The following is a 20,314-nucleotide window of genomic DNA, read 5'->3' as shown; positions in this document are numbered from 1 at the left end:
CTCAATGCGCAGAACAGAAAGTAGAGTCTAATTTCATATATTTACCACGCGATCATTATGATAAGAGATTGTCCTTAATCATCCCGACTGGTTCAATAAAACAACAATACAAAAATTAAATAAATCTCTTTTGATCTAAAGATAAACTTCTTGGGTGTAAACATTTAATGAATGAAACCAGAACTGAAAGTACTGTCAACGTGTGTTGTTTTGAATATGCAGTTAAGAGCACTGGAAATCAAAACTCCTGCAGTGTTTCTCGCTCATTGCTGCTGCAAAATGTTTTGGACCGGGCAGGGGTTTCCCCGGCCCATCATGCTTTGCTCTCAGTGGTGTTCGTCTGTAAGACACTGTTGTGTTCTGCTGCGATCTCCGTCAGGACGTTTGATAAGTCTGCCTCCTGCAGTTTGCCTTTATCATCAGAAAAAATCTTCCTGCAAGAGAAAAAAGGAGGAGTGCAAAATTAGAAACCTGGTCATCTCTGGGTAGAAAACACAAATCTCAATAAACACAATTTTAATCCTTTATTCTCAATGACACCTTCACCCAATATGTAAGAAGACAATATTTGTATTAAGAGGCCTTCTTACATATTTCTTCACCACCATGACAACAGTCCGATCAAATTAAATAAACAGATGACAGAACTGTGTCATCGACTAACCTTCCTGATCCAAAACAGTGTTTATCAAATATGAACTATTTATCAGTTCTGCTTCAACAAGCCTATGTCGGCACAGTAAAGGAGCCCTGTGTTTGTGGTATGTGACCTCCATGTGCAGCTTCTAGCCGTTGAAGCTCAGGATCTAGATCCTGCCTGCAGCTCAGATCCAGGAAATTCCGTCTAAACTCTCTTTGGTAACGATTTAGGCAACAACTCAGAGGCATTCCCTTACTGCCTGAGACACGGTCATTGAAAATAAAGCCCCTTCAGACGTGAACAATGAAACATCTCTCTGTTAAGGCCATACGGTCTTTCTCATATAGATATACATCTAAGTGTTTGATAGGACAGGAGAGTTGAGGAAATGCCACAATGCTTGTGCGATATCGCCATCTGGTGCACGAGAGGGAGTAGTGGCACCGCCCAGTTGGAAAGCAACGATATCAAGGAAGAGAATGTTTTCTGTTCTCTTCACACTTTGCATCAGTGTTTGAATTTATTTCCCTGTTGAAGCCTTGATTTATATAAAGGGATGCTCAGCACCAATACGTTTGATGAATTTCATATCGTTTATTAGAGTCTACTGTATATTTACTAATGTTCAACAGGTTCGATTACCGTTGTTCTCAGAGGGTTATTTACAAATGTTTAATGTTTAAAAATGTCTCCCCAACAACTCAAAACTGGTTCATTTACAGTTTTTTTTTATAATTTGATAATTATGTGATACATTTGTTACAGTGCTTGTGAGAAGGTGGAACAAGACGTGCACGTCTTTTCTCTCTGTATTTAACTTGCTCGAATAGATGGAGTTGTGACAAAGTGTTGCTGTTCTGAACAGTCACACTCAGGTGGAGTGAAACGCCGTCCGTCGTAGAGGAGGAGCGGGGGCTGGATAATCATATCAATCTTAACACTGCACACTTTCATACCGTCTCTGCCGGAAGGTATTTATAGTGATGCACACATTTGTAAAAACAAAAAGTGACACAGGTAGATGTGTAACAAATGAAAGAGAAAAGCTCAAACCCTGCTTGCTTTCTCTCCTCTGCACGTTGGATTGTCAGATTCGATTAGTTTGTCGGAAAGCTGTCTGTTCGGGGGAGGGGCCTTCCTGAAGCTGTTAAACTGAAGTGCCTGTCAGAGTGCTGAAGCACACTGGCAGCTTTAATCTGACAGCGTTCAACACAGACTTGTGAAATGTTGCTGGGCGTGTAATATTGTAATATTGACTTTTACACATACTCAGTGATGGGACAGACATGTAACGTTGCTTCACATGTGTGTAACACGGTGCATGTCTGAAAGGGACTTGTCTATTCTTGTGGGGAATGTTGAAAAAGTGGAGACTGTTACACAAAAAAAAATACAGAACCATCATATCACTCGTCCATCACAATGCACAACATCTTACTAATATTTCAACCAATGTCATTACCACAGTTTACCATTACAATATTTCATATTGTGTGGTCAATGGCAAGATGCGGTGGTGAATGAATGGGCATACAAGCACACACTCACACAAACACACAGATAAACCTCTAGAGGGAGCCGTACTCATCGTTGACAGGAGGAGCAGTCTTGGCCAGAGTCTCTGACGCTTCCAGAACTGGGCCAGAGGGGGGGGAGTCTGCTCCGTCTCCATTGGGCAGAGAGGGGGCAGAGGGCGGGCTCTCTAAGCTAATAAGCTCTGCGGGAGGCGGAGAGGGTCTTTCTGTCCCGTTTGTCAGCTCTAACTCTACATCTGCACTTATGGGCCCCACGTCAGGGACTAGAAAGTTGTACCTCTCGGATGGCGATGTGAAGAGATCATTTGAAACCGGCGCCATAACACTGGGGGGAGTAGAAGAAATATGAGTGACAGGCAAAGGAGAGGGGACGTCTGCAACTAGAGGGGCAGATTCTTCAGCATCCAGGACTTTAAGAGCACCGTGGATCACTGAAGGAGAGCCAGTTGCAGCATCTTTGGCAGTGTTATCATCAACAGTTTGGTTAGCAGGTTCATTTGTCATGTCAAAGGCAGTGGGGCTACTCGCACTGGGGTCTGGGGCAGCTGTTTCTGATTCAGGGTCTGGTTTTGGAGGGGCAGCGGCGGTTTGCGCCGGCGTCTCGGCGTCTGAGGCTACCGTGTATGGCTGTATGGGAAGCTTGTTGGCAGGTGGCCTCGGAGCACGTTTCTTGGTGTCAAGTGTAGGAGAGGGTGACGAGGAAGACGAGGTCAGTGGAGATACAGACGGGCTACCTTTCGCATTCAGAGCTGCAAGTTTAGGAGAGTGTCTACGCTTCGGTGGTATCGGTGTTCCAGATTTTTGAGCTATAGTCCATTCAGGCGTACAAGGAGGAGCGGTTATTTTCTCCGGTTCTTCCGGGTTGTTACTTCCTCTTTGTTCTACTAACGGGGCCATTTTGGCTTCGATGGCAGAGGTGGAGATGAGGGGAGTTGGAGGGGCCGTGTTCGACTCTGGAGTTGGGGCCGGAGCCAGAACCAGGGTGGGTGAGGGGTCGTTGGCTGGGGTAGACAGACTACAAGTGAGGGTAGTGGTCTCGCTAGAGGGGCTGTCCTGAGCGGGGTCAATTGTTGCAGTGGCTGTGTCAGAGTTGGTGGCTACGGAGGAGAGGTTGTCCAGTGCCAGAGCAGCAGTGTAAGCCCGCAGCCTGAGAGAGCAGGGAGAGAACAGAGACACACAGACTAGACACCAGGGTGACTGTGACAGAGGAAGGGTGGCCTCGGACGAGAGCATGCAGAGGGATTAGTTAATTCACACATACATAGGCAAAGCAACTGAAAAACAGCAACTATTAAGCCCAGCGAGAAAAAGAAAACAAATAAAAAGAGGGCGTCATGCTGTGAGTGGACATTAAAGGATACATCCCATACACACACCAACATGGAGTACACTGACTCGTACAACTAATGTACTAAAAAGAAAAGCACCAGTCTTCTTGCCGAAAACTACAGAAACACGCAGTACCACCTATAAAGGGTTAAACAGTACCAGTGACAATCTCATACTGTATCATCTAATTTGTCCAGACTGCTGATAATGAGAGATGGCTTGCCCAGATTGTCAAATGGCTTCCTATGAGTTGACCACACTCAAGGACAAAAGGCCTTTCTGTGTCTTTAACTGGTAGTGCTTGCACCTTGATACAATGAGACGGAACATCTCCAACGGCTGGAGAAGAAACACAAAGTGCAGTAATCCCTCGGAAAGGGAATAAAAACAGAAAAGCAACACAGTTCAGTGGACTCCACCCAAGAATGACCTGAACTTTTAAAAAAAAAGTTTTCAAATTTTGTCCTGTTGAATAAGATTATTATTCTTTGAAGTGGAGTGCAATGTACAACAGCTAAAGAGACTTGAGCGGTAAAAAAGGCTGTACGCCATTTTCTACTCACTCTGGCTCTGTGAGAGGCGTGGTTTCATTGGGTTCTGTGGGTCCTGCTGCGTTATGATTGGCTGAGCACTCGTCTTCGGTTCTGACTTCCACTATTGGCTCCTTGGACTCGTCTTTCCTGCAGGACAGAGGGAGAACTATCTTGTTAAATGGCAACATATTATCTCACATATCTGCCACAGTGAGAAGAGGTGATACATGACAAGTGGACAGTAATCCAATCAACACAGACTGTGAGAGGATTCTTTTTTTCAATTTAGCCAACTCGAATTAGAGGTGGCTGTACTGCATGTAGCAACAATCAATACACAAGGCAACTTCCCATTCAAATTGATCCTAAAAAGCCTTATTGTGCTCAAGAGAGTATATGTTCAATGCACTTAAATCCAGCATCCATTATATTTTTACTGAAAGAGGGACTGCACTCTTAATACGTCATCTCATTTATGGGCTCTTTTCTTTGCGGTTACTGACTGTGCGGACCATAATGCACTGCAAGATGTTGATTTTACTCAAGAGGCACAATATTTTTTTTTATCATGGAAAACCCTTCCCCAGTTAGCTCTTGCATTATCAGCCTAAACATAAAACCTTCAGCTCAGATTCTTAATCTTCTTTAATGTCAGCGCCTAAAGGCCTTCTGGGGAATGTAGGAAGTCACTAATTAAAGTGGAAGTACACTAGATGAAGTAGACCAAATGTAAATAACAGAAACTTGATCAAAACAATTCCTGGAATACATTTATTGGTCAATGATTCTTCATAATTCTTTTTAATCTATCAATAATCATTTACATTTTCTCATTATTCATCAAACCAATTGTTTGTAATTGAACGAATGGTTAAGATTTCTTTTGAGCTGTAAACACAACACTAACAGTTGGCTATTCACACATCCGGCAGACACTTAGCAACATCAGCATAGAGTCGTGTGGTAATAATATGTGATCTGTATCTGGAAATAATATGTGGATATGCAGGTCGGATTCATTTCTTAGTGCAGTCACGGTAAACAGATTGCATACACAGCTGGCTTAGATCCCATCACTCTGTCGCTGCGATCGCATTCTGTGTGCATCTACACTTTGCATTAGGATAGCCAGAGCGCATGTTAATGCCTGTTTAAAGTACAATATTCACCCTCCTTAAAGCTCTGTTTTGGTCTCCACCAACTCTTGGCTCTTTAGCTGCTAAATGTTCTGATATTTTCATTATGTAGTCGCTAACTTCGTCTGTCTGAAGTTTGGTGCTGGGAAGGTAGCGTACAGTTGGTTTATGAGAGCTTTTTTACTGAAAACAGCTGCCTACTGCAACTGGAAACCATGCGGATGCCATCAGTTAGACTGAAATAATACAGTAACGTTTCAATCTGCAAAGACAAAACGGCCCACCAGAAAGATTCTGTCTGGTGGGCCGTTCAGTTACAATAGACACTTTTCAAATTACACATCTGATCCATTGTTAATATATAGACATGTTATTAGCAACTTTAACAACACCTCAGTTGCCAGTTTGTGAAAAATAAATTGCATTTATGAAGAGATTAAAAGGGAAACTGGGCCCTACAGTGTGACGGAACTTTAATTTTAATCTGGCCGACGATAACAGTCACTGTGTAATAGTTTGAACAGCATGTACTTTGTTGTCACTGGTACTCACATGAAGGCTGCCTTGCCCTCCTCCACGTTGTGCCCTTTGGTCCCTGTGCCCGATTTACCGCAGAGGCACATGATGAGGCCACATTTGTTGACAAAGTAACAGGTGACATCCACAGCGAGCAGCAGGAGTAGAAATACTACAACAAGGATCCCAGCCCAAAGCATGATGCCCATGGAGAGCGCTGCCTCTTCACCCACATCTGCCAGACGAGAGACAACAGGGGGAGCTGAACAACTGTAGCGTGACACAGTTTTATAGAAACAGCCAGGAACAACTCAATAAAAGTGCAGCTATGCTACTGTAACACCAAATACGTCCATAAAACAGAAACAACTCACCTGTTATGAGCACTCAACGTTCTAGTTGTCTCGGCATGAATTAGATGCAGTGTGATGTTTGTGTAGACTGCTGCTTGACTAGTGATCAATAATGTATGTTATGGCTAGTGTTAAAAACCCATAAAAAAAGATGTATCGATATATATATTCAAGCAATTTATTTGGTATTAGAAAGAGCAAACCAAAGCGTACACTGCGTTGCTAGTTACCCAGAAATGCTGAATATTTTATGGACAAAATGAACATGAGGCTTTTCGCAACATCACAAAAGGCGATAATGCATCTTTACTGTTTGTGTAAAGTCAACTCTCTAAAATATCCTAACTCTAGATACCAATAATTAATCAAGATCTGCTAGAGAACCAAATGCAGCTGAGTAAAGCACCCTCTAATATAAATGTATAAAAACAGGTATTTCTGAATGATATTTGATACAATTACATGCATGAGAAATATCTGGACATTTTTCTTAGTAAACAGCATAAAAATAACAGTATCCATTTGATATTTCCATTTACAGCTGCTTGTCAAAAATTACCAATATTGTTATTACAAACATTTTTCAGTTAAGTGTTTCTGTTTTCAACAATATAAACGTTAATGTTACAAACCGTTACAGTACATATGCAGAATTTTGTGAGCGATTAAAGAATATAATAGTATTTATGTAAACGGACAGGCACAGCTCTCAGCCTTCATTCTGTTTTAAGTGCTATTTATTTTAATATAACCTCATTTAAATTCTACTGTTCAATACTGTACACTGGCAGCTCTCTGTTGTCTAGTGCTGATGACACGCTGGTGAGCGAAGTGAATCTGTGGGAGGCCGAGGATTTCCACTGCCTTTGGTTCAGCGTGTCTGTCTGGTCTGAAGCCACACAGCACCCTTTTCTCACCCATAACAGAGACACGTCTTCTCACCCATAACAGAGACACATCTGTCATCTGTTTTTAGGAGTGAAAGCGTCCAAAAGAGAAAGGCGAGCTCTCCGCTACAGTTATGGTGTGAATTCCCCCACGAAAACTATGAGAGCAGGAATACGGTGATGAGGGACAAGATGAGTGATACCAAAGTGTATGTCACGGATGAACAGCCCTGAACGGCTGAGGAGCGAGGGGCAGCACAACCCCGACCACACCATAATGCACACAGGGCGAGACGGAAATGTTCACGTGGTCCACCCCACCAATGTCCAGAACCAGGCAAGAGAGCAGGAACATTGAGAGAGAGGACACAAGAGAGAAAGGGGAAGAGAATAAAAGACAGAAGGAGGGGGGAAATGAAGGGAAACAAAGAGGAAAAAAGAGAAGGGTGGGGAAAACAGAGGAAGAGAGAAGTGAAAATGTGTCAAAAGCAAAAAAAAAGAAACTGATTTCTTGTATTGAGGGAGAAAAAAAAATATACAGCAACACATCAAAGCAAAAGCACAGCACAAAGGAGAAAACTACAGCGTGTGGACTAGATGGTGACTCATTGGTGGGTGAGTGGGAAAGGCCTTGGATTGGAAAATGAATTAGAAAAGAAGTGAGAGGAAGACATAATGATCTGTGGTGATGTTTCAGCGAAGCACTCGGCGGTGTCAAGCACCTAAAGGGAATCTGACAAGCCGTGTGGTTTTTTGTATGAATGGTAAAAACCTTTAGCTGCAGTTAAGCCCTCGAGGTACAAGTTAATTAGTGGTTATTAAGAATCAATGTAAAGGCTGCTTCCACTCAATGACAAACTATCCACTCTAGCTGCTGTTTTAGCAGTAAACAAAGCTAAAGGAAAACTATAATCATTCAGATCCAATCATTTCATCCTCCGTGGAAAGAGCCTGTCCCAGTTCTGCGAGCGCAAACTCAAGCTCCTTTAGCAAGGCCTGTCAAAACTTGAAATTCAGCCGTAAAATCATTTCTGTCTCACCGCCGTCCAGGAAATCAAATTTTTTCTGTCGATTTTTTTTGTGTCATTCACCTTTCAGAGCTAGAGAGTTAAAAGTAGACTGTCACACTCTGGTTTTGAGCTTTGAGTTTGGTTCCTCAGTTTTCTGGCTGTTTATTTCCAGATTAGTGCGAGTGACCTGAGGGAGGGTACCTGGGATGGCATCGGGCTGTGTGGACGTCCTGAAGGACATGGTAGCTGGCTGGGACTTGCCCTTCTGATTCTCTGCCACCACGTAGATATTGTACTCTGTGTCCCACTCCAACCCGTGGAGAACCACGTAGTCGCTGCCGCTGGGTTGGCGGATTTCTGGTTTCCACTCTGACACCTGTATCTAAGGACACACAGATATATATACACACACACATACATACACACATACAGTACATGCTTTAAGGGTTAACACTAACGCTTATTTTTATTATCAATCTTAAGATGTCCAAACTATGGACCATCATTAGAATTCTAGGCGTTGCTGAAATATCACGTTCACCAAAAAATGGGATGTACGGACGGACCATTGAAGTTGTAGCTTCAGTTGATGAGGACTAATCACTTCCGCTCTAACCGCCTTACTTACTGGTTTATATCGGACCAGATAATGTAAAACGGGCGAGCCGCCGTCGTCCTGCATGATCCAGCGGACTTTGAGAGAGTTGCCTTTGGGTTGAAGTGCCCCTTCGAGTTTAGGAGGATTGGGATTCCCTACAGGCACACAGGAGCAAGTTAGATGTTATTTAAAGCCTCACTTAAAAGATGCAGAGAACAAGGTTATTGTATCGGGAGAAGATTATATCAGGTTACCAATGCCTTTGAAAATGTATCGCAAAGAAAAACAAAAATGTTGATTAGAAATAAAAGTCACAACTTTAAAATTGGCCTCTTTGTTGTCGTCCTTTTAAGTCACTTGCCCTTCTTTAGTTGCCAGCCGCAAGATGGGATGTCTGAAGTCTAAGACTAATTACCAAATGACACACAGCCACATGCTTATCTGATTCAGTCCAAGTTGCTGAGTAACATTCACCCAGTGGCATACTCCAGGGGAAAGGGTTATTTATCATTGTGTAAGATATGCATTTAACAGCTAAATAAATGGATTTACCTTTAAGGATAACCACAAGGTGAAACGTTTGAGCTGTAAAACATTCTTTTAATGCACTAACCTGTGTTTTCAACATCTCAAACTCATTTACACAATCAATGTTTAAACACTTAACAAATAACACAAAACAATTAAGTCAAGTAGAAATGTAAAACAATTGAATTATTTGTCTAATTGTTAGTTTTTTGTATTCACTACAGACAAGTGTCTGATCCGGCTTGTGGAGTTCCTCAGGGTTCAATCCAGGGACAAGTCATATTCTCCCTTTAGGACACATTAACTGTTATTTTGTCTCTGATTATTGATATATCAATGCTCCTCAGCTTTATGTATCTGTAAAATCTGGGAAACTTTCATATTTCAAATTTGTCTAAATGAGATCAGTGCATGACGTCATTCATTACCTGCAAATAAATTAACACACAACTGAAGTGCTAGCCCCAAATCAGAATCACAAAAGGCTTGTAACTAAAATTTGATTTACAGAAATTTAGGGGGGAATCTTTCATCCAAATTGATGAGAAACATATAAAGTCAGTTATTTAGTCCTGTTATATTTAAATAGAAAGAAGGAATCATCCATCTGAACTATTATAATGCAATATCTATCTAAGCCAACACGCTGTAGCACGTCTACAATATGTTTAATACATTAATAGTGTTTCACAATTTGTCTCCATCTCAGATTAACAAACTCTTTCAAGACATATTTATTCTCAAAAAAATAATAATTCTTTAACAATATTTTCTTGTCTTTAATTGAATCTTCTTTTTTGTAACTGGGATGCAAATTGTAACCCTGGCTTATAAAAATGGTCCATAAATAAAGTATTAGTCACTAACAGACGAACAAGAAAGAGGTTTTTAATGGTTATTGTTTATACTCTGACTCAAAAGTCAGATTTCCTTCAAAACCCTGGTAAAATCAGTCCAAGTTAGTGGATATAGCCTTTAATGCAGCCTACGGTTAAACATGATTAACAATATGGAGGATACAATGCACAGGGTAGCTATTGCTCTCAGCATGAACACTACAAACTCTTGATTGAGAACCAGAGCAAACTGCTGATAGGGGCAGTTTTTTGCAGGTATGTGGTGTCGAGACTGATAATGATTCTTCTATTATTACAGGAAACTCTGTTTATTTCACACTTGATTTATAGGAACACATCCTAAAAGGAGTCGAGGTAACATCCCTTTAGGTAGCGTGCCATCAACACCATCCTAGTGATGCTGATATTAAACACTCTTGACTGTTATATATTACCGTGAAGACAGCTCTGGCTCTCCCTCATTTATCCTGCTGAGGCAAATGTCTACATGACTGATTAATGGGATTGAAGTAGACGTGTATTACATGATTGCATAGAAGCAATTAATGTGTTGTTTAACTGTGGGATTCTACAATTAAAGTGAGGCGTCTTCTTTCAAAGAATCTGCAACAGTAAGTTACCTTCTGCTGAGTGGAGGGGCACCATCAGAACCATGAAAGCCAAATAACAGTAACATGAAATGACACATGTGAGTGGTTGAACGAGGAAGGAGGACATGAAGGACAGAACAAAGTCAAACAGAGTAAATGACCTGCACCTACTGATTCATCAATGCTGAAGGGCCCAATTCAAATGTAAACATTCCCAAATTACACCAAATAGCTGGAGCCAGAGGGGAAATGTGCAGCTTTTCATATGCAGAGTTTGGCATCAATTCATACTGTCATTGAGTGAATTAATTCACACGGTGCAAATCAAAATGATATTAATATTCATATTTGGACAACTCAGCTGTCAAAACAAAGAATGTGAGTGATATAAAAGCTACAGGTTACAGACACAACGAGTTTGCATTTATAATCGGGCTATACTAGGTCAAAAAGTATACATGTTCTATGCTTTAAAGTCATTATAAATGCAGCTAATCAAGAGGGGTGAGGGGGTTATCCTGCAGGGATAGACACAGCTACGGCAGTAACAACTAACTAATCAGCTATTATCCTCTCTACAGCACAAACCTGTGTCTTCAGTGAAAAAAGGAAAAATGCTGTCTAGGGACATAACAGAGAAGATATCAGGTGATCTGAATCAGTTGTCTGCACAAATGATGACTGAATCTCTACAATAACACTTCACTGGAGAGCTTAGTGAGACACATTCCTGCCAGACTGCACCAGAGACGCACCTCACCTCATTCAAGAATAGACTTAAGACTTTCCTGTTTGATAGTGCTTATAGTTAGGGCTGAATCAGGTTTGCCCTGGTCGAGCCCCTTGATATGCTGCTATAGGCTTATAGGCTGCTGGGGGATGTTTTAGGATACACTGAGCACCTATCTCCTCTTCTCTCTCTCTCCTTATGGATGAATTTACATCTCTCCATTGCACCTTATTAACTCTGCTTCCTCCCCGGAGTCGTTGTGACTTCACATCTCATAGGGTCCATTGGACCTGGAGGTGTCTGATGCTGGTGAGCCGGCCTCCCGCGTTGGCCCTGCTGATGCCCCGCCCCCTCCTCTCTACCTCCTTCTGTTTCATGGATCGGAGTTCCATTCATACATTGTCATATTCATGTAATGTGTTTATGTAACTTTGTAAATGCTGTTCATTCTGTACACATGACATCTATTGCTTCTGTCCATCCGGGGAGAGGGATCCTCCTCTGTTGCTCTCCTGAAGGTTTCTTCCCTTTTTTCCCTGTGAAAGGTTATTTTTGGGGAGTTTTCCTGATCCGATGTGAGGTCAAAGGTCAGGGATGTCGTATGTGTACAGCTTGTAAAGCCCTCTGAGGCAAATTTGTAATATGTGATATTGGGCTATACAAAATAAACTGAATTGAATTGAAAAAAAATGGGGGATCAACACATTTAATATAATGATTGCCACATTTAAGGTGAGAACGAGACAGAGTCTGCACACATGATACTGAAAGGCTGTTCTAACAGCTTCAAAAGGAAGTTAAAGTTATTTTATTATTATAAAATTGTATTTCAAGAAAAATATTGCAGCAAAATTACTGCAGTTATTCTAATTCATTTTGAATTATTAACTCAACGAACATCAAACGGTCTTCAGCGTGAGAAGCTATTACAAAATGTAAAATAATAAAACGTTTAAATTTGGCCTGCTGTCTTAGACCCCAATTAGCAATTTTTGAAACTTCAACCATTAATATTCAATTAATAATACAAAACAGACACTGATCGTTGACTTCGCAATGGATGTCAAACACAGAGAGACAGTTGAGTTAAAACAAAGCTGCGATAACGCACTAAAAGCATCAAAATGAAAAATAAATCTTAAAGTATCGATAAGAGTGAGATTACATTAATAACAGAGAAGCTTATTTCATTCAGTCTATTCTTAATTTGATACTGATGAACAGCACTTTAAACCACCTGATACACAGTCAGAGCACTTTAAAATGAGAGCTGAACAAAAAGAGATGAAGCACTTACTTTTGTAAATGTAGCCTGATGGATAAGATGAGCAAATGGATGGAAAAATAGATGATCAAAATTATGAAATGAACATATGAGGAGCTGATATTATAATATGAAGCCAAAAGGGTGGGACCGTTTCTCTTCCAGAAACATGCATCCCCGACCAACAGAGGGGGCTAAAGACTAAATAATGGGTTCAAGACTCACTACAAGGCTGTATTTGTAAGGACTGAGGGATAATTATCGGTTTTATATTCCAATTCATGGTTTGCAAGGATGTTATGAGCTTTATAAAATAAAAATGGTAAATTATTGTGTGAATGGATCCAAGTGCAGCCTATGTGATGAAATCACAGTGCAATTTAATGTGCAAATTAGCAAGATGATGTTGAACCAGTGGGAATTTATGACAAAAATGCTTCCTGGATTCTTAGATTTTATGAACCCTCCATGTGAAAAACTAAACAAAACAAGGAGGTCAGTGAGTTACATCCTGTTGTCAGTTTGACTACAACAACAAACTTAGACTGAAAATACACTGTCAGAAGCTTTTGTGACGCTGTCTCAATAATAAATGGGGCGTTGGTGTTGCTGTCCAGCAGCTGCTTTTATGGATTAGTTATGGGATGGACAAGCACTTCCCACTCCAAGACCTAGAGGAGAGGACTTCAGGTAAAGAGTTTGTGGAGACGGGGGGAGATAAGAGCTGCACTGCAACATGTGCCACTTACGGACAGGCTCCGTCTTGAAGAACTCAGCAGGGCTGCTTTCACCTTCACCCTTGCCGTTGATGGCTGACAGCTTCACTTCGTAGCTGGTCTCTGGCTTCAGGTCCGTGATAGTCGCCTCACTGGTGTGGCCTGTTACAATATATCAGAGGCAGTGCAATCCCTGTTGAGAACACCTTCATACTTGTGATTAGCGGTGAAACAAACGCACCCCCAAGTTCAAACAATACATACTTAATTAATTCCATCACGAGTAAACACTGATTAGCTCAATTCTCCTTTCATTCCAACAATGTTTAAACAGGTAAATCTATTTAGCAATGGTCTAAAAGGTCTAAACACAGCGTACACAGAAACAGAAATAACTGACATCATGTCTAGATTACTTTGGCAATTCCCTCTTTATATTGTCTATTTCTCTTGTGTTACACTATTTAATACAAGTTTTAAATGAAAATATAATTGAATTTAGGGTAATGTTTTATAAGACCTAAAAAAATAAAATAATCTAATACCCTTCCTCCAGCAGAACAAATCTACATTAGGACTGACCAATAAGTAAATACATGTAGGATCAAAATGTCTCGTGCAATGAACTGTGTTCAAATGTTCCGCATTCATTAAACGTAGCGAAAAACAAAACCTTACATAACTAATTTTGTTTATTACTATTTGCTTAAGAACCTTTTCTCCAAAACAACACCATCTTTTTTGATTTGCCTGGTGTTCTCACCATCTTGGACTTCATAGACCCGGTCCACCCAGCTGCCCCGGCCCTGGGCCCTCCACTCCGCTCTGTATTTCAGGACAGGAACACCTCCAACAGACTCTGGCTCCTCAAACTGGATCTGTGCTGTGGTGGAGAAGGGTCTCACCTCACTGACGGATGGAGCCGATGGCACCTCTGGCAAAGGGAGGAAATGCACAGTGACAACGAAAACTGTGAGATTGCAGCCCGCCGACGTTGTCAGACTCCATTGTTACGCGAACAGGCTGAGCTCACTTACAGTCCAAAATGCATCTAAAACTGATTCAGCTTTGTACAAAAAGTGACCCTGTGTGACACTTCAATATAATGGTATTGGTGTTGAAGGGTATAAAAATAAAGAAAATGCCTGGCCTGTAGTTCACACAATTGATTGACGATTTATTACTCATTTAGATTCAAGTAAGTCAAGATTAATGATCAAAATAACCAACTATTGGTTTGGCTAACTTCACTTAACTTAAAAATGACATTATCTTAACTATGTAAAGCCCTGGGATTGGCCACATCAGAGTACTGGCAGTTGTTCTAAATTCTTACAATAGTAAGAGCACAGATTATATATACCCTTATCAAATCTGCACTGAATCACTTTGATCTTTGAAATGAAAAGACACTGATTATCGTGGTTGTCCATGTTTTCCATTAATTTACTTTACTTGAGAGTGCATTATCCCCCTGCTCTCTGTACCTTTGGTCTATTATGTTGCTAAATATACAGCATGTGGTATCAGCTGGTGGTGAATTGATGTTAAAATGAAGTAATACACACACTAAACCCTCGGATGTGCACACAAATGCAATGGAATTGTCTACTGATTATTTACTGCATGTGTCATTACTAAAAATCAATGTCCTAAGCGTTCAGAGAAAGTTTACACCCTGCATATCATAACTAATGATTTAAACAGCACAATTAAATCCAAAACAGCAAATGGAATATAATTCACAGAATCTCAGCTGACCGGCCTGAATGAGCAGGAACTCCTTGGACTCTGTGCCGATCTCATTTGAAGCAGTGCAGTTATAGCTCCCAAAATCATTTTCGGATTTGGGGGTTATCTAGAGGAGAAAAACAAATATATGAAGGGCAGTGTACCAAAACAGATGAACAAATGTGTGAGTCAAACACTCGGAAGGTGACCTTTTTGTTTGTCCATTAGAGTAGCCTATTTTTATTTGTTCCTGTGAGCTTTCTGGTGAATTATTCATCAGATTTTTCTTTCTCCCCACAGCTGAAAGAAAACCCCTTCACTTCGAGTCTATGCTCATTAACTCTTGATGACACAGTGAGGTACACAGTGTGTTTGTACGTGCACATGGAAAGGCTGTGTGTATAAGCGTACATATATTTTATGAAATGTAATTTGTAGTTTGACACGTGTGTATGTGTACCTGCAGGTAGCTGGCTGATGGACTTCTGAAGATCTTGATGTTGGTGGTGTTTGAGTTGGGGAGCTGCAGTCCATCTCTCAGCCACACAATAGACACATCACTGGGATGAGCTTTGACCTCACAGCTGATATTGACAGCGTTTCCCTCCCAGGTATATACTGCCACTGCACCGTGAATCTTAGGGGCATCTAGTGAAAGATATTCATTTAGTTCTGCCGCAACGTTTACGGTGTTGTTGTTTTAACAGTGCCGGGAAAAAAAGTTATTTAAAATGTGCATTCTATTATGGTACTCATATTGTAAGCCGAAACACTTATATCAAGAGAGAAGGAAATACTGTACTCACAGCGGACCTCCAGAAACGCCGGCTGATCGTCCTCTCCAATGGCACTGCGTGCTGTGCACAGGTACTGACCCGCGTCTGTATACTTGACATACTTCAGAGTGAGGGAGGACACACGAGCATCACTTCTCACCACTACATTTCCATCCAGGCTCTAAATGGGAGCAGAAAATAGCTTGGTTTAGGAATAAAAACAAAAAAAACAATGTAATCAGTAATTTTCTATTACCATATTGCACATAGCTCATTTCTGCAAAAAGAAGTGTGACCTGAAAAAAAACAACTTCAGAAAGCCTGCCTTTAACGACCAGAAGAGACATTACGCTAATGAAAAAGGCAGTCTGCGCTGTAAAGACGTGGAAACATAAGGACACCGTTGACAGAACAGGGGAGCTTATCAATAATAGATGAGAGAAGCACGAGAAACCATCCAGAGCTTTTCACACGGAGGGCTTACCAACTTGTGAAATATGCTGATGCATGAAGCTAGACAGCAGAGCATTACCTTACATGCCACACTTGCACTTTTCTGACGGTGCTGAAGAGTCACTGGACTCAATCAGATGTTTTCAGGAAAAAAGACCCTTTAAGGTGATGACTTGTGGTGTTTATTTGGTATTGCACCGTGTGTTGCAATGCTCTCTTAACTCACATCCAGCACGTGACCAAGTTCCAGTGATGAAGGGCACACGCCAAGTCACCAAGCATTTGACACCAGGGGAATAGCATAAGACAGCTGGATAATGAGAAGTGTAAATGACCTCGCTGCTCTACAGATACCGGGTTTCATTAACTTGATAGGCAGAGTTACAACATCCGACCATAAGTGGCTTCCTGACCTTCAGGGTCAACAACTCTTTGTTGTTGTGGTTGCTGTTGTCATGCGACACTAAACCCCACGTGGGTGTACAGTTTCAGACTAAAGTTCTCCTTTTGAAGAAACATTTTATCATAGGGCACATATCTAATTAAAACATGTATTATGCAGGTTCTAAACCTTAATTTTCCCCAAGTGCTTATTTGTGCTGCTAATGGCAGAGCAATTATTCAAACTCAGTACGTCTAAAGATTAGTTTATGGATTTGGGACTTTATTTATTTTTATATTGTATAGTCCTGATACAGTAAGGGCAAAACAATGACACGGATGCTTTTACACATATTGAATGAGGGCCCAGCCATGTAAGAGAAACCCTCGCTAGTTTGTATGTAAATTCCATAGACAAAGCATGTCTGGGGCATCCATTATGCATAGCGGATAGCAGGACCAGGGACACACTTACATAACACACTACCCTTTTATTTAGACCCCCGGGCAGAAAGCCTTCTCCCTCGACCCCTGTTGCACTGCTTCGGACACCTGAATCTGTGCAACATGCCACACTGTGTACTGCCTCAAAGTCCTCGTTAGTCAGTATGTTTCAACATTGAGTCCTTTTGTATTGTGTGCTACTACTTTTTAAAGAATGCAACATCAAAATGTCACAAACCAGAAAAAACCCAACATATGAACAAAAGTTTCCCCATTGGAAGCCCGTAACAAACATCATCATCTATGGGAGGGAAATTATATCTTCACTGAAACGTAATGTTGTGATTCGTTCATATTTTATAGTATGAATGTGCGATGCAGCATAGTAGTTTAGTCTATCAGAAACATCCTCATTAAACATAAATTATTTGTTGACTTTACTGCCTTTAAGAAAGAGACACAAAACCAAGCAATAATGATTTTCAGACAGGACCTCGAACAATTCAGACCCAACTGACAGCAGAGCTCTCCAACAGCTTCTGCAGCTGTACCAGCAGAGGAGAGAGGTCCTGCTGCAACGTCAGGGCATAACATGACAATACACTGAGGACATGTTAAACTCATGTCTCACCCAATCTTACAAATGCACCTTCCCCTGAATGTACCTTCCCTTCCGTGGCCTCATATTTCCCCGTGCTCATACTACTCTGAGTGCTTTATGATGGGATCTTTTGCAGAGAGACACGCTGATCAATTCAGAATGCAGGTGGAATATACCCCATATTCCTCTGTCGGAAAGTGAGAATTAGTATTGACCGAGTAATGCACTTGCAACCTGAAATCCCAAATGTGCTGCAAATATGTTGCTGAAATATAATTTGAGAGTTAATTCAAATATGCTTCATAAAAATAAAGAAGCACGGCATAACTCAGTTTTAGGGCATGTGTGTTCTTGTTTTAGGGAAAAAGTGGCACTTGCTTTTGATTATCTGTATTCTTCTTTTAAAACTATGAATCTTAGCATAATATGTTTGGGCTTTTTGTCCAGCTTTCTTTCTCTGTCAACGTGTTGCTGCCTCGTACTGCATGCAACATGTCATTGCAGCTATGTTTAAATCACACAAACCTAATGATTACTGTCAGCATGTGCTTGATGAAAAGTCTTCCACACCTCCTGCAGTGAGTAGAGGGTGATACGTTTTTCAATTCTAAATGTTTTGTAATCTTAGATGTTATTAATGCGTGCATATCAAACTGTCACTACGTCCTGATTGTTGGAATCAGCTAATGTAAAAAACGACCCATTCTAAAAGGAGTAAAAGGAATAGATGTGTTTGATGTCCAGAGCTTTCTGCAAATTGAAAATAAAACTGCGGGGCTATTTGAAGAACCAAATGATCTAAAAATATGTATTCATTTCCCTTCCATGGTACAAAAGTAAAAATAACAATGGCGAGCCTAGTATTTGATCTTGCACCTGAACCCGTGATGAGCTAATCATCAACGACACACTTCGTGAGAGCAACACAATTATGTTCTTTTGAAAGCCAAAATGTTGAATCTGTACTGCCCACTAGTATGATGCACTCAGCACTAAAATAGAAATGCCGAAGTGGTATTTCTCACCAGATTTCGCACATTATATAAAACACATATTTGATAGGGAAGTCAATTGGTGGAAAGCTTAAGCAGGCAGCTCTTTCTTTTGCCAATTTTCACTTTCTTTCAGGAACAGTCCTTCGCCCTGATACTCTGAGCAGCTGCTCAAAGACATCTTGCATACACATTCCTTTATATTTCGTCCCAAGAATTAAAGCTATAAAAAAATGTTTTGGATGTGAAAAATACATCTTGAAGTTATAAATCAAGAATTGGTATCAAGGCACGAGTGGAAGGACAGAGAAATGTGATGTCTTGTGTTGACTTGTGTGCTTGCAGGTATGTCAAAGGTCTGAAAGGGAAAACAACCACCGGCTGAAGTAGACTGCTGCATGTAAAGTGTAAACCAAACATGTAAAACAAAGAGACACGTTCAGACAGGCCCCCGTGGCATCTTTCTCAGGGGTTAAACTCTCTCTGACCATTAATTGATCAAGAAATTTGATCTGCGTCCATCCAGAATTGAATCAGACTCCCTTGACATGAAAATAGCTTGGTGTAGGTAAAAAGTCATGCATTTAGAGTACCTTGTGTTGCTCGGGCCGAGTCCAAGATGCCTGTAGAGGACAGAGACAAAACAACAAACAAAAGGCAAAGCCGTTCTTAGAAAGTAATCCTTATCCAGGCAAAGCTGGGACGCTGCACATTGCATGCAAGCGTTAAGTGTCCATAGTATTTTTCGTACATCCGCAGTCCCTGAGCTGAATGTATGATTGTGCCGAAAATCTGCAGATACAATAAGATTTATGCTTTGGATTTCAATAGTGGAGAAGCTTATTATGTGACAACAGGTGGTTTTCTTCAAAAGGTGTATTACTGGAGGATTTCTTTGGGTATGTTTTTTTGTTTATACTGCAAGCTGGAACAAGGCTGCTTCTAACCCTCAAAGAAGAAGTTGTGTATTGGCATCACGATAACTGAAATGCTTACGGATAAAAAGGTTATGGGTTTATCAGGAAGAGGTGAATCCATTACACAGCCACAAAGGGATATATATGGCAGCCTGTTTGGTAAAAGTAGTACAGCAGTTATCGACTAACAATCCATGTTTGAGGCTTAGAGCAATAATATGTAAAATCCAAAAAAAATGAATTTGCTCTGTCACTGTTGTATTTACTGCATATCTTTCTGAGAATTACAAGAAATAGTGGTATAGTTTATTATTTAAGCACACTTGATTGATTTCTGACTGGGATCAACATGAGTATGATTGTGTGATTCAGGGTTACAGAAGCAATAGAATCACATATATCAAGATAGATAAGTGGCAATCAAAATGATGTTGGTCATATTTCCAACTTGTCTGAATGTAGAATTACTTCACATCATTGCAGATCAAATCAAAACTCTGAATAATAAACAAAAACATTACAACTGTTCCAGTCAACATGCCACGTCAAGTTAAATCACAATGACAGTGAGAAGCCCAACCCCACAAGACGGAAAGCCTTTTAGAAAGCATGCTCTACGGATTTCATGATGCTAAAGAGAAAATATGTTAAGCATGGCAATGGGATGTGATGACCCACACAGCGAAAGAGTGTTGAAGCGGAACAAGCAGAATAATAAACAGCTATTTCATCATCAGGTGCAACTGTTAAGTAAACAAAAGCAACCGTCAATTAATTTGCAACTACTACAAATCCCC

At 40.7% G+C, this 20,314-nt stretch overlaps 1 protein-coding gene across 1 annotated transcript in view; it reads right to left on the bottom strand.

Annotated features, from left to right (window-relative positions):
* Positions 1–256: 256 nt before the first annotated feature.
* The window catches only part of ncam1b (neural cell adhesion molecule 1b), a 47,259-nt gene continuing 27,201 nt past the window's right edge, over positions 257–20,314 (bottom strand). The window contains exons 10-22 of the mRNA XM_034548988.1: positions 19,194–19,223; positions 15,760–15,910; positions 15,414–15,601; positions 14,984–15,080; positions 13,986–14,156; positions 13,256–13,384; positions 10,543–10,545; positions 8,568–8,692; positions 8,141–8,321; positions 5,726–5,924; positions 4,068–4,184; positions 2,225–3,322; positions 257–434 (exon numbers count right to left, since the gene is read on the bottom strand). Coding sequence (XP_034404879.1) covers positions 314–434; positions 2,225–3,322; positions 4,068–4,184; positions 5,726–5,924; positions 8,141–8,321; positions 8,568–8,692; positions 10,543–10,545; positions 13,256–13,384; positions 13,986–14,156; positions 14,984–15,080; positions 15,414–15,601; positions 15,760–15,910; positions 19,194–19,223 — 2,610 coding nt within the window. The 3' untranslated portion in view covers positions 257–313. The remainder of the gene's footprint in view (positions 435–2,224; positions 3,323–4,067; positions 4,185–5,725; positions 5,925–8,140; positions 8,322–8,567; positions 8,693–10,542; positions 10,546–13,255; positions 13,385–13,985; positions 14,157–14,983; positions 15,081–15,413; positions 15,602–15,759; positions 15,911–19,193; positions 19,224–20,314) is intronic.

The sequence above is a fragment of the Cyclopterus lumpus genome, chromosome 13 (assembly GCF_009769545.1).
Source record: "Cyclopterus lumpus isolate fCycLum1 chromosome 13, fCycLum1.pri, whole genome shotgun sequence".
Taxonomy (NCBI): domain Eukaryota; kingdom Metazoa; phylum Chordata; class Actinopteri; order Perciformes; family Cyclopteridae; genus Cyclopterus; species Cyclopterus lumpus.
The sequence above is the reverse complement of the archived record's forward strand: the minus strand, read 5'-3'. Positions and strand labels throughout refer to the sequence as shown.